The following is a 25,647-nucleotide window of genomic DNA, read 5'->3' as shown; positions in this document are numbered from 1 at the left end:
CTCTCAGTCGTGTCTGATTCTTTGCGACCCCATGAATTGCAGCATGCCAGCCCTCCCTGTCCATTACCAACTCCCAGAGTTCACTCAAACTCACACTCAAATATAACACAGTCACCTGCATTCCTGTGAGAGGTAGTCATGCACAGGACAGAGCATGAATTTCATTCCTGCCCTTCAGTGTGGACGCCGGACCCCTTGGTTCGGTCAGTGGAGTGGAAAGAAAGTGAAGTCGCTTGGTCGTGTCCAACTCTTTGTGACCCCATGGATTGTAGCCTACCAGGCTTCTCCATCCATGGGATTTTCCAGGCAAGGGTACTGGAGTGGGTTTCCATTTCCTTCTCCAGATCTTCCCTACCCAGGGATCAAGCCCGGGGCCCCCGCATTGCAGGCAGAAGCTTTTACTGTCTGAGCCAGCAGGGAAGTTAGTGGAGTAGACTCTCACCATTTAACTGTATCTGGCAACCTTTGGCAATATGGCGAGGGCCATCTAGATTCAAAAGGGATTCGAAATTTCTAATTCCTTTAGGGTTGGAGTATAGAAAGAATTGGAAAGAATGGCAGTCTTCCAAGGGGAACGCCTGCTCCCCTCCACACCCTCCCGCCTTAGCCCCGACTCCGTCTCCTGTCTGGCTGGGAGCTGGGGATGGTTCTTGGTAGATCACACTAGTTTAGCCAAGCCAGTGGGTCTCATACCGAACCAGTGGGTCTCAAGCTTTATCAGGATTACCTGGAGGACTTGTTCACACAGACTGCCCAAAGCCCCACTCCCAGTTTCTACAGCAGGAGGTCTGCTGTAGAAGCAGTGGTCACGATTTGCATCTCTAACGAGCTCCCAGGGGTTGTTGATCTGGAAGAGATTTTCCTAACATTTTCCTAAACCTTTGGCCTCACAAAGCTGCTCAACATCCTGGATCAGCCCCTCTGCACTGTGTCTGTCTCTTGTGTTTGGGTCACAAAAGTGCTGGTGTTTAGAGTTTTTTGCTCCCAGTCCTCTTGGATAATTTCTCAGTTGCCTGGGGATTCTGCCCTCCTTGTTCAGCCCAGCTGGGCCCAAGCTGAACTTGACTGGCGTGTGCCCTGTCCCCTGGCCTTGTTAAACTGAGGGGCAGGAAGGGGGCTGGTATCATCCTCCTTGCACCACCCTACCCCCCATTTCAGGAATGTGTCTCCTTGTGGGTTCTCTTGACCTGGAAATGGAATTTCCAAGTGGCTGGGAGTGGTAAGTGGTAAGAAGGTGAGGTGTAGCTATGCTTGTTATCTAAGAGGTTGCTGAGAGCCTGTGTGGCAGCTGTAGTGATATTTGGTGGCACGTCTGGGGCACTGAGCTCAGCCTTGCTGCATCCCTGAGGTGACCTGCTCGGAGAGTCTGGGCGTGAAACTACCAGTGAGCTGAGCTGGGAGAGTGTTTGAGGATCAGTTCTGTGAGGATATAAAATCGAGTGTTTAAGATGGAGGAGCTGGCATTCTACAGTCTGGGTTCGATGCAGCCCTGCCTCTTACCATGCACGTGATGGTGTGGAGGGCAAACCAGACCCCCCACTTTGCAGGAGAATTTGACCTTGGCTTAACTTTGTATCTCATTCCTCTGGGAACCTGATGAAGAATGGAAGTCAACTGCGGTTAGACTTTACTTCTCATGAAAATAACTGCAGTGGGCTGGGCGATCTTCTCACCCCTGTTGGGAAGCCCTTCATTGTCCTTCTCTGAGCACAGCGACTCTCTCCACGGGCCTGTCCTTTATGGGGATCCTGGCAACTATGCCTGTGCTTGAGTTACAAACAACAGTGGCCGCTGGGAGGGGTTGAGGCAGGGTGGGGGCCACGCCCACGTTTCCCTGCGCTGAGCCATCCGCTTGGGGGCGAAAGAGGATGGCTTCTGAGCGGCTCTGTGGCCTGGGGTCCTGTGGACCGGCTCCAGTGAAGAGGGGCGCCCAAGGCTGCCGTCCCTGGGCACCGTGTCCTGTCTTACGTCCTTCTAAGTGGGCCTAATGCCAGGTGTGCCAGTGGCAGTCACGTGAGCCTCAAAATTAGCTGAAATTAAAAAGACCCCTGGTGGGCCTTCCAGAATGGCCTCTGTATTTGTTTTTTAAATGTGTGTGCCTTTTCTTATCTATGAAATGGGAATGAGGATATGTCAGCTGCTTTCCGGGATTGTCATGAGGACGGTAAGTTGTTTAGAAAAGCGCCTATTAGCACATAAGAGTGTGCTGCTGCCCTCACCACCGCCACCACCACCATCAGCCATCACCACCGATTCCTGAGGCTGCCCTGCCTGGGCACCGGGCCCCGTCTTACGTCCTTTTCAGTGGACCCAAGGCCAAGTGTGCAGGGGCGGCCGTGTGGCCTGACCGCCATCGCCAGCCCTGCCATGTCCCCATCGCCACCGCGTCCTCACCCTCACCACACGCCCACCTCCACTGTCGTCACCACGACGCCACCACCGTCGTCACCGTCACTGTTAGTAGGAAAGGAGGGCAGGGGGTCCGTCTCCTTTGGATTCATATTTAGTCTCACATTAGCTACGAAGTCACTGTAAGGTTTGAACAAAATGACTTCGTCCTCTGAGGAAATTGATTCTTACAGAATGTTCTAAGTATTCCATTTATTGGTTGGATAAATTGATGAATTAGGAGAGTCATTAAATGTTCTTCAGGGTCCTTTCTGGTTTCAAATATAAGACTTGTGTGGTGTTGCATCTGAGAAGAAAAGTTGGAGAGATGTGAAAACAGGTGAGAATGGGAGTAATGTCAGGCGTCAGAGGTCTGGAGCATTCTGGAGGGGGCATAGGTCATCAGGAGGAGGTGGAAAAGCGTCCAGTATTTTCACTGAGCCCTTAGGCCAGGCCAGCACTTAAGAGGGATGTAGATGGATCTGACCTAGGAGTAATATGTACTTCCTGGAGCCTGTGTTTTTACGACAGGATAAAGGGATGAGAGGGCAATGGCGTGCGGCTAAAAAGAGGTTACGATGGTTACCTTGGGTTGATCTGGAGCATTTCTTCTTCTCTGAGGTCACCACCTTCAGTGACAGCAAGGATGAGAATCTCCTTCCTCTCTCACCACTGGAGGGAGAGCCAGCGATGGCCCCACCAGGACAGGGACCCTAATGCTGTGTTCCCCTCCTTCCTTCAGGTCTGAATGCTGGTGCTTTTTATGCCTTGTCCACTCTGCTGACTCTCATGGTGATCTTCCACTACCCGGTAAGGGCGTCCCCTAAGCTGACCAATCCCGGAGAGAAGGAGATTTCTAGTGTCTGGGCAGGCGCTGGGGAGGCGGTGTGGTATGGTGTGTGCTCCAGGATTTGGAGGGAGGCGGCCCTGGGTCTCAGCCCCAGGTCCTGTGGTTCTCAGCGGTGTGAGAGCTCGTTAAAATCGCTGAGCTCTCATTCTCTTTTCTGCAAAAGAAGTCTAGGTATTTATTGAAAGTTTAATTTAATTTTATATTTTTAAGAGACCAATTTAGAATGAGTAAATCATAAGATTTATACATGTAAAGTACACAGCACGATGCCTGGCAACTTAGTAGGGAAACGTATATACACATAGAATCACCTATGAAGTCAATTACATTGTGAAATGTGAGCAGGATTTAAAGTCTTAGTTGCTCAACGGAAAGCAGGTTGCATGTCTCCAGAACTAGGGAGGGTTAAATACTGGGAACTGGACATTGAGTATCCTGGAGTTGGGATGTCAGGCCCAACCCTCTTTCGGAAGGTCAAGGGTCTCAGCTTGGGAACCGTGGGCTACCATGGGTGAGTGAGTGTTCCAGTGTGGGAGGTTGACAGGTCTGAGTTCAAATCCTGCCTCTGCACTTAATAAAGGCCTCATGACCTTCGGCTAGTAGGCTAATTTCAGTGTGCCTTGATGTCTTCATCTGTAAAATGGAGAGTATTGATTCTTAACCTCCTGGTGGGCAGTCAGGAGAATTAAATGAGATGATGATATAAAACCCTCAACATGCTATCTGGCTCTTAATAAACACACAAACATATGTAATGTCTTCCTACCTCAAACAGTGATGAGTGGGGGAAAAAAAAAATCTCTAAGTATGAAATGTTTGGATATACATATTTCAGTTTTTCTATCTGTGAAATGAGAATAATGATAAAGGGTTCCTATGAGGATTATATTTTTGAAAAATCTACCTAAAACTGGTTTCTAAGGATAGAATTTGTTTCCCCCCAGCATCCAGTATCATGCACCCACACCCAGGGTTATATTATATTATATTAGGAGGAGCAATTATTCTAGGATTTCCTCCCCTAGAATTACTGGCAGCTTTTTACAGCTTGTCTTGTTCTGCTACTTTCTGAGAATTGGCTGCGGTGGCACCCCAGCTACTTGCCTTACCCCTTTGCCTCCTGGTGAGTGCGCCCCATCAGATGTCTTGTTCCATCCTTGAGTGATCCTTGGGGCTATGGTTTCCCCAGGGGGAAGAAGTGAATGCTGGAAGAATCGGCCTGACCATCGTCCTTGCAGGAATGCTTGGGGCTGTGATCTCAGGCATCTGACTGGATAGGACCAAAACCTACAAGTAAGTGACTCTTCCGCTTGGACTGAATTGGAGACCCATGTTTTGAAATGACATGTTCATTAGGAACATGGCTGCAAGGATGTGATTGCAGCAGCTGGGGTCTGAGTGGTCAAGGAGGCAGTTCAGATGTATTTTCTCGGGGATGAGAAGGTGGTTCCATTGCCAAATTCCCATGGCTTGCTCATGGACCTCCTGGGGTTAACCAGGGTGCTCTGTGCTTCCAACAGTTTTCAGTGTATTACCTTGCAGTTGCTTCCACTTCATTGGTGAATACTGTGATGTGGTTTAGTCCTGAACGCCCAGTGCATTTCTAAGAGCCACTAAGGTTTTAGTGGATTGCAGGATAATCCAGGATGCTTACTACAAATACAGATCCCTGGGCCCCACTCCTCATGGATGTCAACTCAGTAGGGGAGTCTGCATTTAGAAATCAACCCAGATGCCTTGATTCAGTAGCCAGCCCTGGAGAAAGTGCTCTGGAAACAGAGGCTCAACTTGTGTCTGTCCCGTGCTCCGCATCCACTGGGTGCTCAGTTAATGCTGCTCAGTGGGGCAGCTGCCTGGGCTGTCCTGCGCTGGGCAGGGCAGTATTCTGGGCTGCTTTGTCAAGGCCTCCAAAGTTCCCAGTGTCTGGAGGCGACAGACAGTGGCAGACCTGTTCTCTGCTGCCGGGGTCCAGCCCCGGCTGATCCAGGGTCTTCGAAGGAGAGACGGCTAGGCGGCCTATTCAAATGTTAATTAGATATAATAAAGAGGAATAGAATGAGGATAGCTCAGTAGGAAAATTCAGTGGAGAAAAGAAGCTGAGTGGCTTGGTTTACGCGGAAAATCAATATAACCCGTGACACCAGGTTAGCTCTGACCACGGAGGCCGCAGGCGCCCTCTCGAATAGCGGAAGGTGCCCCACCTTAGACACCTTCTCGAGTGGGTCTTAGAAGCCCAGGCAAATAAATGGTCGCAGAGGACATCCACGCTCCAGATGGACACTCAGCTAGAAGTGAAAGGGAAGAATGACATGGGGAGACCAAGCGTTGGTGAGCAAGGCCCATAGCTTTATTTTCAACAGGGGCTTTTATACCCTAAGTTACACATAGAGGACAATAGGGGATGCAAAGTCAGCAGTCTTTGATGCTTATCAAAAACCAGGGTTTCTTTCCTGCAGATTTATCGTATACAAATGGTTTAGGTGATTTACATCATCTTCTGGCCAGAGGCCTATTAACATTTTATGACTCTTGACAAGGACTTATCAACAAAGACTTATTTTCTCTAAGAGTAATTATTTTAAGGTTTGGCGCCATCCTCCGAAGATAAGATTACGTTCCTATAGGGTGGATGTGTAATGGGTTTACAAAGGAAAGAATTTACTACCTTAAGGGTCTAAAGTTACTAACACCAGGCCACTACTTATTTTTTCTACATACCAACTATATTAATTAATGCACATTCAAGGATACAATTCAAGGGATGTGAAAACTTGGCAACAAACATTGGCTCATCAATGAAATCTTTTACTAGCTTTATTCTGACAGTTTCTAATTCTCTGAGAGGCTCTAAGCTATTTGAATATCTTAAGCTTCCCGTGCCTCTGGAGGCTGGGAGACTGTAAACAATCGTATGCATAGCTGTAGGTGTCCGGGTAAACTTGTCAGGCGAGTTAGAGAGCCATCTGAGGGGTTTGGATTTAAACACTCCTAATTGCCCAGGAACTTTATTAATTGGAGCTATAAGTTAACTCTTTGACAGAGAGAGTGAGATGGTGGTGGGGGACAGCCCCCAGTAAAGTCAGAGGTGAGAGCACAAAGCAATAAAGTAGGCAGACTCTGGTTTTTGGGGGGTAGATGCTCGAGAATATCCGGGGGCACTCCCGAGGCTCGATCCCGCCTTTGCGTATGCCGAGCCCCCTTCCTCATGACCTTTGTCACGAGTGGAATGTCTCTCGCCGGCTCCCAGCATCTCCCCCTTTTTTATTTCTTAAAACAGCCAGATGTAGCTCAGTCGCGAGCCTCTGAATGCTCTGCCGAAGAATCCTGACAATACAAGGAAGAATGAATATGAGAAGCAGAATTAAAACAGCCACAGTAACATAGCTAAGGAAGGTAGACAGCATATTTTTTCCTGAAATGTAGTTAGAGAAAGTATGGAAGAAATCATTTGCTGTTCCAGCGGCAGTAAAGTCTAATCGGGAGTGTTCCATGGTTGCTATTTGATTGTGAAGTTTCCCTAAGTCTAGACCAATGTCAGAGCTGTTCCAGATACCTGAAATATGGTTTTTAATCTTTTCCCATTCAAAATCTGTCTCATTTACTTTCAGGGGTGTTACACATATCCACCGATAGTCAGCATGACAGGACAGTGCCATTTTCACCTTTAAAGCCTGCAATTCAGTCCCAATATGTATTACTGCTTCCTCTAGGGCGTCTACCCTCATTTCTAACTTCCTGTCTATAGCTTCCTGTGTTGCCAATGCTAAAGAAACATTTTTGGACATAGAATCAACATACTGAGCAGTATGTACTTGTTGAGTCAATGATATTGCTGTCACAGTAACAGAAGTGATTGCACTTATCAAAGCTGCTATTCCCAAGATAAGTAAGCCCACAAACCGTCGGGTTCGCATTAAATCCTGCAGTTGTTGTAATACAGCCAAACCGTAATTATCATACCAATAAGAATGCACAGATACAGGTATCATGAGATAGGGTGGGCGTTTCAACACAACAAAAGAACAAACATTATATTGGGGGGTCAAACAAGATGAAAGCATACATTGTTCACAACACCACTACCACAAAGGAGCAAACATTATATTGAGGGTTTAAACAAGATGAGCCAGGAAGCAGCTGCAGGCGTCGGCCCGGGGGAGCAGTGTCCCCAGCATCAGGAGGCAGAACGCGAGCGGCAGGCTGTGGGCCTCGGCGCTTACAGAGGGCGGAGGGGCGGGGATCGCGGCCTTGGGCTAGCCGCCGCGGCTTGGGCTCCCAGCGTTCCCCTCTCGCCGGCGGGAGCGCGCTGGTCTGGACTGCATTCCGCGGGCGCGCTTTCTTCTCTGGCCCTCACTCACCGCACAGACTTCTTTGCTCTAGGTCGCGGGGTGCAGCGAGAAGGGTACCGGGCGCTGCTGGCGGCGCGGAGGCGAGAGCTGGCTGGGGGAGGGGGAGCGAGCGAGTGCGCGCCGCGAACCTGGTCTTTGGGGAACGTGACATGACGAATTTGTCTGAGATCCAAATCGAAGAATCTGCATTCTGTAGAAATATACAAGCATACCCTCTCCCACAAGTTAGCAACACATCTGGCCTTTTTCACTCTCCAGTATGGAGGTCTTTTTACTTGACCAGGGGCCGAGTCGTAGCCTGTAATTCAGGCATCTAGTGTCTCATCATTGTAGTCTGCCCCTGTGTGTTTACGTTTAAGTGATTAATTACAATTTGGACATAACTATTTGTCTAGCTGTTTACCTAGACATATGAAATTTATACCTTGAACCAGCTGCATTTTGATGGTGAATTTTGTGAGAATTTTTGGCCTTATCAATCTTTTTATTTAAGTTTAAAACAATTACTTTAGTCAATGCATCTGCCAAAGCATTTCCTTCATGTAAAGGGCCGGGCAAGCTGGAATGGGCTCTATGTCCCACAAAATATTTTTTATCTCTGTGTTTAATCTTTCTGTAAATCAGATAACAAGGAGAAGATAGTAGTTTTATTTTTTGGAATATTAGCAGTTTCAATATGAGGAAACAACCCTACAATATATCAGGAGTCAGTCAAAAGATTAAAGGTGTGGTCTCCTAAATGTTGAAAGGCCTAAATAACTGCTTGTAACTCAGTCTTGACATTTTATTCCCTTGAATTAAAAGATCTTTTAAAGGCCTTGGAGCTGTAATTTCCTGCACCCAAAAGGCTAGATCACTAGATTCAAATGTTTTGTGGCTCTTAGCTTGAGAAGTCAAGTTTTTTCTTTTCTGATAATAAGGTAAAAGCAAAAGCTATGTTACTCTTTGACCTTTATTAATTTATACAGTTTTGGTAGGCAGTGAGATCAAGACTTTAATTTCTCAATATAATCAGAATCTACTACACCATGCACCACCGAAATTTCTTCTTTTTTTTTTTTTTTTTTTTATTTGAAAAGAAAGCGAGCTACGCCCCAGGACAAATCTTCCAAAGTCCTCAGGTAGGGGGCCAGCCACTCCCGTTGGAATTGGAGTAAGCGGCACGTCAGGGGTTAATATTGTTGCTCAATCCTCTTGTCTTTTCTCCTAGCCTGGGTGAGACCCCCCCTGAGGGGGTTTTCTCCAAGGAGCACGCTCTGCATATTGTGTACTAAAAGCTCCTTTGTTTAAAAAACTTTTTATCTTCCTCAGGCTTAGGCAACTCTTTGAGAGGCTTTGGGGGCAAAGTGGGGAACTCCTGGGTCCTGGGAGGCACAAACGGAGGCGGTGGCAATCGCCTTAAATCAGAAAGTGGTGGATAAGTTTTTTAAAGGTTTGCGCAGAGAGGGAGGGAGCTCGCCAGGGCGCTCAGCCGCAGCGTCCTGTAAGCCCTCTCCTTCCTCGTGAGGTAAAGCACTTTCTCCCTCCTTTTTTTTTTTTTTTTTTTTTTTCCAATAGCAGAAATTATGATCTGTGCAGAAAGTGGAGACTCACCACCATCCACCGCTATAGCCTCTCCCATAGGCTATTTAACAGCCTCATGACGGAGGTCCAGGACATGTCTAATCATAATACACAGAGCCAATAAACATTTGTCTATTCTTAGATGCAGAGAAACCCATTTTTTTTTTTTTTTGAGAATATTTTTATTTATTTTGTACCCTCTTTACCCTATCTAAACTGCAGAGGGGACTAGAAAAGAAGCCTCAAGGTGAGGATCAAATTTATCCTCGGAACTAGAGAAAACCCCTTTCCGGGAAACTCCTAGCTGAGGCCCTTTACCCCCACATGGAGGAGGAGGCATGGGGGGATGGGAGCGTCCCGTATTTCTCTTCTCCTGTTTTGGAGATCTTTTAACTGTTTGGTGACTAAATCTTACAGACTGTCTGATAAGGGATGTTTCCCTCAAGCTCCTAGGAGCAGATGATCTGACAGGGGAAGTTTCTCCTAGGCCTTTTGGGGCATCATTGTTTAAGAGATGCCGATCTCCATCAGAGTGATATTTAGCTATTATCTCGCCTAAATTTTCTTTTTCTTTTGGGGAAGGCTGATCTTGTTTCTCATCCCTAACTTTAAGTTGTTCCTGAGTAGTCATGGCTGCTAACATTTTTCTTAGTTGCCTATAGTCAGGTGGGTCTTCATTTTTCTCATTTTCCTGAGGTTTAACTACAGTTTCGACCTCATTTTCCTCTTTAAAGGTTACTTTTTTAGATTCAGGGGCAGGTTTAGCCACAGCATTTTCTTCACTATCCCCTTTAAGATGTACTTTTTCTGAATCGGGGGCAGGGTCTAAGACATCTCTAATGATGTTCCATAAGGAAAAAGCGTCATTAGGAACATTTTCTGAGCCATGTTCGGCATGGTAAGTTTTTAGCTGTTTTCCTACTTTTTCCCAGACATCTAAGTTAACAGAGCCTTCGTCTGGGAACCAGGGACAGTGCTCTTGTACAAATGAAAAAAATGATTGAATGGCAGATTTTTTAACTTTGATTCCTCTTTTATTTAATAACTGTAAGATTACTCCTATAAAGAGCTGTCTTTCATTTGATTCAGTGTTACCCATGTCAGAAAATTAAGTATAGTAAAAGATTTTGCTTTTAGCTATCAAAAGATCAGGCTTTTCTTTGGCCTTTTAACTTCAGAAACTGTTTTCTCTCTCTAAGTCTAACACTTTAACACTTTCAACACTTCCCACTCCTCTCGCCCTGTCTGTCCTACAGGGGGGTCCGCGGCACCCTTGAGTGGGGTCCTAGCCGTCCCGAACACTGGAAGGACATTAGGGCTGATGACCCAGATTGTCCCGGGGGGGGGAACAGAAGGCTGGTGACCCAAACTGTTCCGAGGGGGGAGCAGTAGAGCTGATGACCCAAACTGCTCCGTGGGGGAACAAGAGAGCTGATGACCCAGTTGTTCCGAGAACGGGGGAGCAAAAGGGCTGATGACCCTAATTGCTTTGGGGAGCTTACCTTCGAAAAACCTGTTTCGGGCGCCACCTGCCGGGGTCCAGCCCCGGCTGATCCAGGGTCTTCGAAGGAGAGACGGCTAGGCGGCCTATTCAAATGTTAATTAGATATAATAAAGAGGAATAGAATGAGGATAGCTCAGTAGGAAAATTCAGTGGAGAAAAGAAGCTGAGTGGCTTGGTTTACGCGGAAAATCAATATAACCCGTGACACCAGGTTAGCTCTGACCACGGAGGCCGCAGGCGCCCTCTCGAATAGCGGAAGGTGCCCCACCTTAGACACCTTCTCGAGTGGGTCTTAGAAGCCCAGGCAAATAAATGGTCGCAGAGGACATCCACGCTCCAGATGGACACTCAGCTAGAAGTGAAAGGGAAGAATGACATGGGGAGACCAAGCGTTGGTGAGCAAGGCCCATAGCTTTATTTTCAACAGGGGCTTTTATACCCTAAGTTACACATAGAGGACAATAGGGGATGCAAAGTCAGCAGTCTTTGATGCTTATCAAAAACCAGGGTTTCTTTCCTGCAGATTTATCGTATACAAATGGTTTAGGTGATTTACATCATCTTCTGGCCAGAGGCCTATTAACATTTTATGACTCTTGACAAGGACTTATCAACAAAGACTTATTTTCTCTAAGAGTAATTATTTTAAGGTTTGGCGCCATCCTCCGAAGATAAGATTACGTTCCTATAGGGTGGATGTGTAATGGGTTTACAAAGGAAAGAATTTACTACCTTAAGGGTCTAAAGTTACTAACACCAGGCCACTACTTATTTTTTCTACATACCAACTATATTAATTAATGCACATTCAAGGATACAATTCAAGGGATGTGAAAACTTGGCAACAAACATTGGCTCATCAATGAAATCTTTTACTAGCTTTATTCTGACAGTTTCTAATTCTCTGAGAGGCTCTAAGCTATTTGAATATCTTAAGCTTCCCGTGCCTCTGGAGGCTGGGAGACTGTAAACAATCGTATGCATAGCTGTAGGTGTCCGGGTAAACTTGTCAGGCGAGTTAGAGAGCCATCTGAGGGGTTTGGATTTAAACACTCCTAATTGCCCAGGAACTTTATTAATTGGAGCTATAAGTTAACTCTTTGACAGAGAGAGTGAGATGGTGGTGGGGGACAGCCCCCAGTAAAGTCAGAGGTGAGAGCACAAAGCAATAAAGTAGGCAGACTCTGGTTTTTGGGGGGTAGATGCTCGAGAATATCCGGGGGCACTCCCGAGGCTCGATCCCGCCTTTGCGTATGCCGAGCCCCCTTCCTCATGACCTTTGTCACGAGTGGAATGTCTCTCGCCGGCTCCCAGCACTCTGCACACAAACCCGCTTCTGTCAGGCTCTGGTCAGACCAGGGCTCCCTCTGGCTGCCCTCATCAAAGGCCAGTTGAGGCCCTCCCTGGGGATGTGGCTGCCTGGCTGGACACAAGGAGGAGCCCGGCCGGACTTAATTACTGCTGGTGGAGCTGGGCTACTGCCTCCTTTCTGCCATATGCCAATTGCTTGCTTCAGGCAGTGAGGACTGGCCACCCTTGAACCAGGGAATAGCAGCATGTCTTTTCCGGGCTTGCTCTGTGGCAACAGAAAGGAGGGGTTGAAATGTTGGCGGGGCCAGGATATGGGCAACCAGATGGTTCAGATGAACCAGAAAAGACAGTGAAAAGACAGTGAAAGGCTGGGAGGACACTGCAGAGTCTAGCTGACACGGTTCCTAGTGGCATTTGATGTCCGCATCCTGCAATCAGCATGGACATTCTTCTTTCCGCTCCACTACTTGGGCAGAGAAAGGGTGGGGGAGCGCTGTCATCTGGGCATTTTGGTGCCTGTTCCTTCTCCCTGAGGCTCCCAGGTGTGTCCCCTTTGGTTTGGAGACGGAAACTGGATGGTCAGGTTCATTTATGTCTGGCTGAGGCTACAGGTAGTTTTGCAGACAGGCCAGTGGTTTAAGAAGAAGCTTTGTGTAAAGAAATATGGCAAAAGGCGAGCTTGTGTGGTCAGCAAGGGAGATGGGTGTCCATGGGGCTGGGTTGTGCAGCGGGAGGGCCTGGATGCGGGGAGCAGGGTGAGAAGAGATGAAGGCCCTCTGACCTCAGCAGCTGCTTTGAAGACCCAGGAGGGAGAGGTGTCCTTCAGAGGCTGTTGCTCATTTCCGAAGATGTAGCCCCATCTTGCGTTAGTATTCCTGTGTGTGGGAGCGGAGAGAGCGTGGGTTTCTAATCCTGCATTTACCTACTGGGTGACTTTGGACAAGTAACTTGGCTGGTCTGAGCTCAGTTTCCACATTTGTCGTATTGGAGATAGTCATATGCTTCTTTTTTCCTACCCGTTTTATTGAGATATAATGGACTTAAACTGTATCTATATACAGCATATGATTTAATTTACATACATCATGAAATCGACATCGCAGATAGTTTAGTGAACATCCATCATCGTGTATGGATACAAAATTAAAGAAATAGAAAAAATTTCAGGATGAGGACCTTTAGGACTTATTTTCTTAACAACTTGTATACATAACATATACCATGTTGATTATATTTATCATGTTGTACATTACATACTTGTGTGTGTGTGCTGGTCGCTCAGCTGTGTCCGACTCTTTTGCGACCAGATGGTCTGTCCATCGGAGAAGGCAATGGCACCCCACTCCAGTACTCTTGCCTGGAAAATCCCATGGATGGAGGAGCCTGGTAGGCTGCAGTCCATGGGGTCGCTAAGAGTCGGGCATGACTGAGCGACTTCACTTTCACTTTTCACTTTCATGCATCGGAGAAGGAAATGGCAACCCACTCCAGTGTTCTTGCCTGGAGCATCCCAGGGACAGAGGAGCCTGACGGGCTGCCGTCTGTGGGGTCGCACAGAGTCGGACACGACTGAAACGACTTAGCAGCAGCAGCAGCAGGTCTGTCCATGGAATTCCCCAGGCAAGAATGCTGGAGTGGGTAGCTGTTCCCTTCTCCAGGGGATCTTCTTGATCCAGAGATGGAACCCTGGTCTACCTGGGTAGAATGTAGGGTAGCAATGTAGGCTGGAACCCAGTCTACATTGCTGGCAGATTCTTTACTATCTGAGCTACCAGGGAAGCCCACATTACATACTCAGTCCTTACTTATTTTACACCTGGAAGTTTTTAACCTTTTGATTGCCTCCTTACTATTTTCCCTTCCCCTACCCCATCGTCACCTTTGGTACCCACGAATCGGATCTCTTTTTCTGTGAGTTTGCGTGCTTGTTTGGTTTTTGACATTATTGACCTACTACACTAGTAGGTTCCTTAACACAACTTAATGATTCAATGTTCCTAGGAATTTCAGAATGAGCCCTAAGTTAAGTCTGGCTGTGGTCTGTTCCCATACCAGGATATTACTACTCATGGACTGTATTCCCCGCCCTGTGCATTTCAGCCCTTTGATTCATCTGTTTTCCAGCTGTAAGTTTGTACTTCTTAGTCTCTCTCACCTGTTCCTTTCCTCTCCCCCGCCCTCTCCCTCTGGCAGCCATCTGTGTGTTCTCTGTCTCTATGAGTGTGTTTCTGACTTAACGACTGTTCATTTGTTTTGTGTTTTAGACTCTGCATAGCAATGAAATCATATAGTGTTTGTATTTCTCTAACTTATTTCACTTAGCACAAGAGCCTTTGGGTCCATACATGTCACTGCAAATGGCAAGAGTTCGTTCCTTTTTATGGCTGAAATACGTATGTGTGCATACCACATCTTTTTAATCCGTTTATCTATCGATGGGCACTTAGATTGCCTCTGTATCTTGGCTTTTGTATGTAATGTTACAATGAACATAGGGGTACATATATAGTTTTGAATTAGTGTTTTGGTTTTCTTGGGATGAATGCTCAGGAGTGGAATCGCTGGGTCATCCGAGTGTTCTGGTTTGTCCTATATATGCGTATGGTTTCATTTATTTTGGCTGAGCTGGATCTTTGTTGTTTTGCAGTCTGTTCTCTAGTGGTGTGTGGGCTTCTCACTGCAGTGGTTTCTCCTGTGGTGGAGCACAGTCTCTAGAGTGCCTGGGCTTCAGTAGTTGCTGTTCTAGAGTTCCATTGATGGGGTGCACAGGCCTTCTTTCTCTGCCCCACGTGGGATCTTCCCAGACCAGGGATCAAATCCATGTCTCCTGCATTCGCACATAGATTCTTTACCACTGGGCCAGCAGGGAAGCCCCCTGGGTGTTCTATTTTGAACCTTTTTTTAGGAATCTCCGTACTGTTTTCTATAGTGGCCGCACCAATCTGCAGTGCCCACCGGCAGTTCACAGGGCCCCTTTCCGCGTGCTTCTCGGCCGTCTGTGTGTCTTCTGTGGAAGAATGTCCGCATGGATCCTATGCCCACTTTACCCTTGGGTTTTTTTTTCCTTTTGATGTTGAGTTGTATTAAATCTCTGTATAGCTTGGGTCTGGAGAAGGCAATGGCACCCCACTCCAGTACTCTTGCCTGGAAAATCCCATGGATGGAGGCGCCTGGTGGGCTGCAGTCCATGGGGTCACTCGGAGTCGGACACAACTGAGCGACTTCACTTTCTCTTTTCCCTTTCATGCATTGGAGAAGGAAATGGCAACCTACTCCATTGTTCTTGCCTGGAGAATCCCAGGGACGGGGGAGCTTGGGGGGCTGCCGTCTCTGGGGTGGCACAGAGTTGGACATGACTGAAGTGACTTAGCATAGCATAGCATAGCTTGGATATTGACTCCTTACAGATACACCTTCTCCATGCAGTAGATGGCCTTTTGCCTTTGTTGGTAGTCTCCTTTCCTGTGCTAAAGCTCTCCAGTTTGATGTAGTCCTGTTTGTTTGATTTTGCTTTTGGCTTCCTTGCCCGAGGAGACATTTCCTGCCCCCCCCCCCGCCCCCCGCCCCCCCCACCTTGAAATTACTAAGACTGATGTCAGTGTACTGCCTATAAATTTATTCTAGAATTTTTGTGGTTTCAATCTTAAATTTGTCTTTAATCCATTTTGAGTTTGTTTTTCTGCATAGCGTGAGAGAGCAGTTGAGTTTGATTCTTTTGTATATAGCTCTCCAATTTTCCCAACAGCATCTATTGAAGAGTCTGTCTTTCCCCCACTGTATGTTCTTGCCTCTTTCATCATGGGCTCATTGTTCACATACACGTGGGTTCATTTCTGAGTCCCTATTCAGATCCATGGATCTATGTGTCTGTTTGTGCCAGTATCATTGTGGTTGGATTACAGTAGCTTTGGAGGACAGTGTGAAATCTGGAAGAACTGATACCTCTAGTTTTATACTTTCTCAAGACTGCTTTGGCCATATGGGGTCTTTTGTATTTCCATACAAATTTTAGAATTATTTGTTCTAATTCTGCCAAGTTGCCATTAGTGTTCTGACAGCAATTGCTTTGACTATGCCGACTGCCTTGGATTACACTGTTTAAAGATTTTTCTTGTGTCCTGAGACTTGCTTGTGTCACTAAAAACTTGCCTCTTGGAACTGCTTTTCCTGTACCTTGCATAGTTTGTGTTGTGTTTTTTGTTAATTTGTTTCCAGATGTTCTTTTTTTTTTTTTAATTTCTACTTTGATTTCTTCAGTGACCCAATGGTTGCTTGGTAGATAATTGTTTAGCCTCCATGTTTTTGTGTTTTTTGTAGTTTTTTTCTCATTGTTGATTTTTAAAAAATATTTTAAAGTTTCTTTTTACATTAAAAAAATTTGCTTATTTTTTAATTGAAGGATAATTGCTTTACAGAATTTTGTTGTTTTCTTTCAAACATCAACATGAATCAGCCATTCTCATAGTTAATTTCTAACCTCAGTTTTGTGATTAGAAAAGATGCTTGATATGATTTCAGTTCTTAAATCAGTCATACATTTCCTGCAGGGCTTTTGTAAGGGTTAAATGAAATACTAAATATATGTAAAGTGCTTATGAGAATCTCTGGCATCCACCAAGTGCAGTATTAGTTTGACATAAGCACAGTATACACCTGCCGGCCCCACTGTGTTTCTGGCTTCAGCAGAGTTGAGGGCAGGCTCTGAGCTTTCGTGGTCTGAGTCCTGATGCTCGTGGCCAGAGTGCACAAGGAGGTGCCTTGTGCGTCCCTGACCTCAGTCAGGAGGACGGGGAGAGGGGGCCGGTCCCAGTGCAGGACTCAGGGCCACAGCGGTCCTGAGGGGCAACCTGGGGGAGAGGTGCGTGGAGGGGCACAGGCAGGGTGAGCCCGAAACGGAAGCCAGCACTGATGGGCCTTCTGAGGGACCAGCAGAGGGACACGCTCCCGGGACGGGGCGCAGCTTTCTCCCTTGGGCTTTGGAATCAGGGGCTAGTTCAGGGCTGGAGACTGTTCTCTCAGCTGCACTGTCAGGAGTGGAGGAGTTCAGATTCAGCAGGAAAAGCTGTGCTGCACGTGTGCAGGTGGCAAGAGGAAGGACTCAGAGACGACAGAGACTCTCACAGTCAGGTCCCTGCCCGGCACTGTCCGGGGGGTGGGGGGCGATGCAGACAAGCAGAATGGGCTTCTTGGTCCTGTGACCACTCACACGTGACCACAGCTGGTGTGTGCCCCTGTATTTTGTTTTTTTTTTCTGGTGGAAGGAGAAAAGGAAAGGGCTGTGTCCCTGCCTGTGGATAGGATGTGGCCAGTCCAGGTGCAGTGTTTACTCGCTGAGAGGTTTCTGCAGGAGAACACACGTGCTACAAGATGGCTTCACACTGCCCTGGTCTGACCCTTTGTAGCTCTGAGCACAGTGTGATCACTAGTCCAGTGTCCATCAACCTCATGGACAGAAAATTCTATGAGAGTAAATAGCACACAGACGTGGGCTTGCTCAGCACTCAGCAGTTGCCCAATAGATAAGAAGTGGGGTGGAGGAAAAGAGGAAGGAAGGAAGGGAAAATATCCTGTTAAAGTCTGCAGTTTATGACTCAACTTCATTGCCTCTGCTTGTAGGGAGACAACTTTGGTGGTCTATATCATGACTCTGGTGGGCATGGTGGTTTACACATACACCTTGAACCTGGGACACTTGTGGGTAGTATTCATCACGGCTGGCGCAATGGGGTAAGTTGTACTTCGAACCTACTTAACTGGAAAGCACCATCCAGGGTTCTGAGACCTACTGACATCCTAAGATGGCGATAGAGATCTGCTGCCTCTCATGACTTCTGCAAACCTGGAAATGGCCAGAGGTCATGTTCACTCATAAGACTTCAAAAGGCTGCCTCGGGCATCCAGGCCATCCATGCTGTTGGAATGGACTATGTCCTTCATAAATCTCTGGGAGGCTAGGAAATGTTTAGCGTCTTTATGAGCTCTGCCTGGGACAACATGGGGTCACAGAAAGTACACAGGCCTGGATCACAGAAAGTACACAGGATCAGAAAGGGTGGGTCCTGAGCTCACTGTTGCCGACTGTTTATTAGATCATAGGCACCTCCCTACTCACTCTGAGGCTCAGTGTCTTCATCCGTAATTGCAGATGAGTGGCCTCCCTTGTGGAGTTGTTGGAAAGAAGGAGAGGATTAACAGATGTGAAAGCACCAGGAAGTGTGGTGCAGTTGTAAGAGATCAGAGCTGGAATTTTCTAGACCTGTTGTATGACAAAGTATAGGAAATGGCTCCCCTTCCACAGGGATCTCTGCTCAGCTTCACCTCTTGCTTATTTTCCTATGGACGATACACGTGAGGGTGTGTGAGCATGCGTGTGGGTAATGACCACCTAGGGGGTGGCCTGATTTTCAAGGGCCTGTCATGTCTTGATGGGAAGAAACAGAAAAAGGAGTTGTAGGGCAGGAGCTGGGCACCCTTTTTTCCTTGCTCTGGAATTTCTCCATCACCTCGTTTCTGTGATCTGGCCTTCAGATTCTTTATGACTGGCTACCTCCCACTGGGGTTTGAGTTTGCCGTGGAGCTGACATACCCGGAATCAGAAGGCATGTCGTCTGGCCTCCTCAACGTGTCTGCCCAGGTAGGCCTCTCGTTGGGTGGTGGCACTGGAGCCGTGGGCCTGTGTTCCCTGCCGGGCTCGGCGGGTGCAGGCGCTGCATAAGGCAGCTCAGCTCCCCGTGGGCTGCGTGGCTGGGCCCCCGTTTCCTGTCTTCTCCGTGTCTTTGCAGGTATTCGGGATCATCTTCACCATCTCTCAGGGTCAGATTATCGACAACTATGGAACCATGCCTGGGAACATCTTCCTGTGTGTCTTCCTGACCCTTGAGCGGTGCTCACTGGTGAGTCAGGGCCTCAGGACAAAGTGATGCTCTGACTGTGCCTGAGTTTATGCTGTTGGCAGTTTGGCACCCAATGTCTTCACTGATCATACAGCTAAGGGGCTCACGTGCAGCAGGGCAGACGAGAGGCCTCATGAGGAAGTATCTTTGGCAGGCAGTAGCATATTTTGTTGGAATGAGCTTCAGTTTTGGAAGCTTCGGTTTTTTGGAATAAGCTTCAGTTTTTTGGAATGAGCTTCAGTTTTTTTGGAATGAAACTAATGAGCTTCAGTTTTTTGGAATGACCTTTCCAAAAGACCCTTGTTGGAACCCTGCACTGTGACACTGACCTCCATAGCCCTTGACCTTGGGCAAGGGGACCAGCCTCTGGGAGCCCCACTTTCCTAATCTGTAGAATGGAGATGGCTGTGAGGCTTGGAGCACTGTGTGCAAACTCCCTGCAAATATCAGGGGTCTATGCAAGGAGGCCAGTGTCGTCACTGGCTTCTTCCTGTCTGGCACAGCAGTGGTTCCCAGGCTCTGTCAAGCTGGCTGGTGGAACCTCCAGATCCCTGGAAGGTCTGAAGGAGGTGGGATACCCATGACCCTTAGGAGAGTACGGGCTCCCTCTTGTGGTTGAACTTGACCATTGCTCTGCTTGATGTCTTTCTGTTGCTCTTCTTCTGTGTCCTTGAACCTCAGCATTCATCAAGGCAGATTTCCGGAGGCAGGATGCAAACAAAGAAATTCCTGAGACTGTGAGTATGTGGGAGCTGCTGGGCTGAGATGTGGGCTCAGACTTTGCTGAGGCTGTGGCATTGGGGGGAAGCGGGGGGTAGTGCCCAAGGGACTGGTGGCTGTGAGAGCCGCTCAGCATCACACACATGGAGATAAAGGGTTTCCTCCGTGGGGCTCAGCCCCGCTTTTCTGCTGCCCTCTCCAGGTTTTTCTGCCACTTCCTTCCCTGCTCCTGGCCTCCCTGCTCTGGCCCCCAGAGCTGGTCCCTGCGTCACAGTCTGCCGAGCAGCACCCACCCCGGGGTCCTGAGACAAGTCCCGAGGCCCCGGCTCCTCTCCTCTCAGCCTGGGGTTCATGAACAGAGAGGAAATGTGGGGGGCTGGCTCCTCACCCTGTCATAGCGGTGGTGGCCCCGAGGCAGTGGCTCTCCTGGCATGTGGCAGGGCCTCAGGAGGTGCCAGGGAGGGGCCAGAGCCAATGGGTTGCCAGCAGGGCTCTAAAAGTACAAGTCACGAAGCAGGAGTGGATCATGGTGGAAGTTGAAAGGACCAGGAATTAGATTGAGAACAGAAGAGTATTTCCCATCTTTTCTAATTGGGAAAGATGGGCACTCTTTTAAGCATCGTGCTGTGCTGTGCTTAGTCACAAAGTGTCCGACTTTGTGACCAAACACTTTGTGACTAAGTCACTTCAAAGTGTCCGACTCTTGGCAACCCTATGGACTGTAGCCTGCCAGGCTCCTCTGTCCATGGGGATTCTCCAGGCAAGGATACTGGAGTGGGTCACCATGCCCTCCTCCAGGGGATCTTCCCAACGAAGGGATCGAACCCAGGTCTCCCGCATTGTGGGAGGATTCCTTACCATCTGAGCCACCAGGGAAGCCCAAGAATACTAGAGTGGGTAGCCTATCCCTTCTCCGGGGGCTCTTCCCAACCCAGGAATCGAACTGGGGTCTCCTGCATTGCAGGTGGAGCTACCAGGGAATCCTTTAACCAATGTGTTAGATATCAAATCTGAATCAGGATGAAAGGAATTTCAGCTCTCAGGAGTCAGTGGGATATTGCTTAAAAAAAAAAAAAACACCCAAAACCTGTTACAGAGGTAATACACATACGTTGTAGAAAAAATTTAAAATATAGCAAAGTGTACAAATTTTTTAATCCTTCGTTTGTTTTAAAGTGTACAAAATTTGAAAGACATCGTGTAATAGCATCACCTAGAGATGAGGTCCTGTATTTTTCATTTCCTCACACATCTGTGTACACATATATATGTGTAGTTATATGTATGTATTTTTTAAACAAAAGTAGAATCTTGCGCTTTTGTGGTTCTGCAAGCTTTCTTGTTCCATGTGCTTTCGCACTTTCTGCAAGCACTTCGTCAGGTCATTAGTCTTTTACAATGTACTTGACATCACAGTGTTCTAATAACTGCACATGGATAGACATGATTTGATTGACAACTTTCCTGTCCAGGAACACTTAGAGTCTCTCTGACTGTTGTTAGAAATGATATTGTGTTTACTGTTCTGCAGCTGACTCTTTGGGCATGTTCTTAAGCACTGTATTTTCTTGAGAAATGGATCAGTGGTTGTGCCTGTAGTTAAGACTTTGATATGTGTTACCAGACTGGCCTGTAGGAAGGAGGTACTATCAATACTACTAATGTACATTGCTCTAGCGGTGTATGAGGCCAACCCTGAGTATTTATCATTTTGAAAATCTTTGCCAATTATCGAAGGCAAAAATGGTATCTGAGAGAGGTACGTTTAAGCTTTAAGGATGTGCGCTGAGAGACGTTTGTCCTCTGATCTCACACCCTGGAGTTGGCAGGTGGCAGCAGGGAGCAAGTGAAGGGGGAGGCGAGGCGCCTGGGACAGGACGTTCAGTGGGGACACGGGGAACGCCTGAGACAGGAGCGGTCTTCTCAGGAGCCTGTGAGAAGCGTGGCATCAGCCCCGCAGAGATGGGCTTGTCCCTGTGCCATAGACGAGGACACGTGATCTGGGACACTTGGGTGACTATATTCTGAGCCTATGGAAAGGTGCCTATGATAACAGGATGGATTACTCGTGAAAAGCTTTCAATTTGAAATGTGATGCATTGTGTCAAGCTATATGAGACTCTGCTGTGTTTACTCTGTAATCAGTGTTTCCCTGGGCAAAAGCAAACAGAGGAAAGTAAAGGCCGCCTGTAGGCCTAGTGCCCAGAGGTACCCTAGTGACACTTTAGTCATTTCCCAGTGTCTTCTGTGGATGCAGAAATGTGCTTGTGCACGCTGGATTTTCTACTCTGCTTGTTTCCTTAGGAGAGTCTGACAACCTTTCTACACCGCTGCCCGCAACCCCACGTCTCCATGTACACTTGTCCATTTCCTCCTGTTTCCTACTTAGGTTGTCCCACATTTCCCTGTCTCTCAGGCAGATCCTTGTCCCCATGGGCCAGGTTTGTTATCCAGTAGGTGGTGAGGGCTCAGTTCTGTGCATGTGGACTGTGGGAAGCAGAGCGAGTCGGGCCAGGAGGCCAGTGGGTGCAGGCTCACGGTGCTGTCCTGGATACACCTGGGGGGCCTGGTGGGCCAGGGGTCAGAGTCACGCGGGGCTGGTCCCAGGGGAGTCAGGGCTGTCAGAGGGCGTCCTGAAGGAGCCATCATTTCCCCACCGAGGTGGCGGGTGTGAGTGGGACCTGCAGACCGTCCCAGGACTTCAGTCTCAGTGCCAGGGGATGACAGGGCAGGGAGCACATCAGGCCAGAGCTGCGCTTTCTGATCAGTGAGGTGGGTCATTGGCAGAAAGAGCCAGAACTTCCAGTGAGTCCGGACTGACGTTGATGATGACAATCTGTGTTTGGGTTTCCATTTGTCTTCCAGTTGGTAGTTCTCGGCCCCAGAGACACTAAGCCCTATTTATCTGTGACTTCAAGGTGATGGCGCTGAAGGAGGCGGGTGTGTGTGCATGAGTATGTCGGAGACAGGAGGTGGTGTGAGTGGTTGAAGTCTGCTGCTGGCTCCTGAGTGAGGGCTTCTCAGGGATGAGGCCGAGCTGGTGCCAACAAGTTAGCAAGATGGAGAACCAGACGCTGGATCTCCCGCTTTGCCTCTGCCACGGGCTGCCCTGCAGGTCGTGGCGGGTGACGTGCTGTTTTTCCAGCTGACATGGCCTGCATGTGCTCCGCCAGCCTCGATGGTCAGAGCTGTGTGGGGCTTGGCCTGTGCTCGAGGCCTTGTTGGGAGCAAGATGAGCCCCTGAGGGAAGAAGCAAAGTGTTCCTAAAACAGCAGACAAACGCCCAAGTTGGCAGTTAGTACTTAGAGGCCTCAGAGCATAATCTTCAGGGCATATTTAAATCCCACCCAGCTAACAAGCGTGACCCTGAATACCTTCTAATTCTGTGCCATCGTCCCCAAGAAATCTGATGACAAAGAGCCAAAGTCTCTTTCTCTCTGGGGACGCTATATTACTATATACATACTTTGAGCCATACTGCATCCTGTCTTTGTAACAGTTCACTGTGCGTCTGTTCCACACACGTGGTAACCGTGCTCCTCACCTGGGGGCTGCCCCTGACCGGGGGTAGTCAGCACTCCCGAGGAGAGGGCAGACCTGGTCCATCCACAGCCACGTGGGGCTCCATCCAGGTGGGGTGAGGCTGTCAGAAGGGGAGGAGGGTGACCGGAGCTCAGTGGCACTCACAGTGAGATGGTCCCTGGAGGCTGTGGTGTCCCTGAAGGCTGACCTTTTTGCTCCTCCTTTACCCCTGTCGTGATGGTGTGTGTGTCTGGGGAGCACTGTGCGTGACCAGAGCCCCTGTCCTTGTCCTTGTTCAGTCAGGGATGCTGAGTGCCTGGGACTCTGGTCTTCCCCCCGGATTCTAGACGTATGGGCAGGAAGATGCTCCAGCAGGGAGGAGTCCCTGCCTCTTCCCTCAAGGGCTGTCCCCTTGTCTGTCTTGTAGAAACCCCAGGAGGGGGAGGAGGAGGAGGACAGCAAGAGCAGCAAAGCCCCCACCACTGTGCAGGAGGAGCATTTCTGAGAGAGAGCGGAGGAGCGACTCGGGGGACTCGGACCGCCCCCACCTCTCCAGCCAGCACAGCTCTGCCTGCCAGCCCCACGGCCTTCACCTAGCAGCTTCTGGGGGAACTGGGAGGAACATCTGTGTCTTGTAGGATAGTGCCTCTGCCTCCTGGAACCCACTCTAGAGCTTGCCCTGTGTCCGTGGGGCAGATGCCCTTTCCACCACACAGGTTGGGGCCCCGCCCTCCCCCTGCAGGTTCTGGGAGCTGGGGAGGCAGAGAGAATCCTGGAGTCAGTCCTGGCTGCTGCCTCACCTTCCTGCTCCAGTCCATCTCTTGGGACAAAGCCTGCACATTATCCCGAAAGAAAGCTTATTCAGGAGATTAACGTTTTCTAGTGTCTGAAGACCCTTAGGAGCCCAGTTTTAAGGAGCAGCGGCTGCTCTGGACGAGGGTCATTCTTGGGCCCCCAGACTGACCACTGAGATTCTGTGGGAGAGCAAACACCCTCAGGACAAACCCCTCAGGACTCTGGGACCAGGTTCTTCTGGCTCATGTTGCGAATGTCTGCAAACCCTCTCTCCTCAGAGCTGATCAAACCAAACATCAATAAACTTGATAAAAACATTGCTGTGACCTAGAAGACTAAGCCGATTTCAGACAGTTGACCTCCTCAGGATGTGATGGTGCTAAGAATCTGGGGAGTCTGGTAGCCTGATTCGGGAACAGAAAGGCTCTCTTCTGCAGAAGACGTCCCGGCCCAGGGCCTTGTGTGCGTCACTGCCACCTCCGTGCCTTCCTCCAGACGCCGCCACTCAGGGGCTCGTGTTCTCCTGCCTGTGACCCTCACTGCAAACTCAGCTGGGTCCTTCCCCCCTGAGAACTCCAAAGGTCCCTGAGAGATGAGGGGAAGGGGCAGAAGGAGAGGTGGCCCGTGAATGGGCCTCGGGTCTGCTGGGTTAGGTAAGCATGTCCACTTCTGGTGGGGACAGTGTTTGCAGCCCCAGCCCCTCTCGCCACGCCCTTCTATAATAGTAATAATTCTTTCTCAGATATTCTGAATTTAAAGGGACTCCCTTTCGATCAGGGGCTTCTCAGGTATCGCCAGTGGTAAAGAATCTGCCTGCCAAAGCAGGAGACTCAAGAGACACAGGTCCGATCGCTGGGTCGGGAAGATCTCCTGGAGCAGGAAATGGCATCTCACTCCAGTATTCTTGCCTGGGGAATCCCATGGACAGAGGAGCCTGGCAGGCTGTAGGCTATGGAGTCCCAGAGTCAGACATGAGTGAGCGCACACATACACATGTCCTTTCAACCAGCCCAAGCTGCCCTCTCCTGCCTCACCTGCTGTCTGGCTCTACTCACGGGCTTGGGGAGAATCTCCTCAAAATAGGACATTTTGGTTGTTTCTCACGTGCCTTGCGCTCTGTGATCACAACCTCTGTGCTGCTTTGTTGTGGCCACTGCCCCGGGCTCAGCATACTGGAGCTGCCTGCATGGAAGCGGTGCTGGGTACTTGGGCCACTGCCCGAGGGCAGCTGGTGTGTGTGTGTGTGTGTGTGTGTATACAGTGCTCTGTACATAAAAGAAGAAGTTCACACTTCTGATGCAAGGACTGAGTTAGGGGTGGAAAGGAGGTGGAAAATGAAGGTGCCTTACTTTTTCATAAGCAGAAAGTGTTTACTCTTGAGTCTCTTAATTTTATAAACAAAATGTTTACTGAAACCATCGTTTTATTTGAAATCATAATTAGTATTTTCTATTTGTAACACCAGATGTATTAAAGCAATAAAATATCCTCCGTGTGGTCTGCCTTGTCACTCACTGGTTGGGACAGAGATGGCTTTGGCGGTGGGAACAGGCTGGAGGGGTGGGGGCTCGGGGTAGAGGAGGCGCTCCTCCACACTGTGGAAGGTGGTCCTCTGTAGACATAGATGTTACCATGCTCGTGGGTTAGTTTTTAAAGATGAGGCTGCAGACGTTACTGTCTGTCCACGTGGAGACTGCAGCTCAAGGCGGGATCAGTGGCTGCAGCAACTTTCTGTTCCGAGTGATCCTTTCA

At 48.7% G+C, this 25,647-nt stretch overlaps 1 protein-coding gene across 1 annotated transcript in view; it reads left to right on the top strand.

Moving 5' to 3' along the window:
• Nucleotides 1–25,386, top strand: part of LOC129621821 (feline leukemia virus subgroup C receptor-related protein 2-like) — a 58,012-nt gene extending 32,626 nt beyond the window's left edge. Inside the window, 7 exon segments of the mRNA XM_055538707.1 lie at nt 3,131–3,198; nt 4,428–4,531; nt 17,582–17,692; nt 18,494–18,599; nt 18,748–18,858; nt 19,540–19,595; nt 23,528–25,386. Of these exon segments, the coding sequence (XP_055394682.1) occupies nt 3,131–3,198; nt 4,428–4,531; nt 17,582–17,692; nt 18,494–18,599; nt 18,748–18,858; nt 19,540–19,595; nt 23,528–23,738 (767 nt within the window). The 3' untranslated portion in view covers nt 23,739–25,386.
• Nucleotides 25,387–25,647: the final 261 nt, after the last annotated feature.

This window comes from Bubalus kerabau, chromosome 10 (assembly GCF_029407905.1).
Source record: "Bubalus kerabau isolate K-KA32 ecotype Philippines breed swamp buffalo chromosome 10, PCC_UOA_SB_1v2, whole genome shotgun sequence".
NCBI lineage: Eukaryota > Metazoa > Chordata > Mammalia > Artiodactyla > Bovidae > Bubalus > Bubalus kerabau.
The sequence above is the reverse complement of the archived record's forward strand: the minus strand, read 5'-3'. Positions and strand labels throughout refer to the sequence as shown.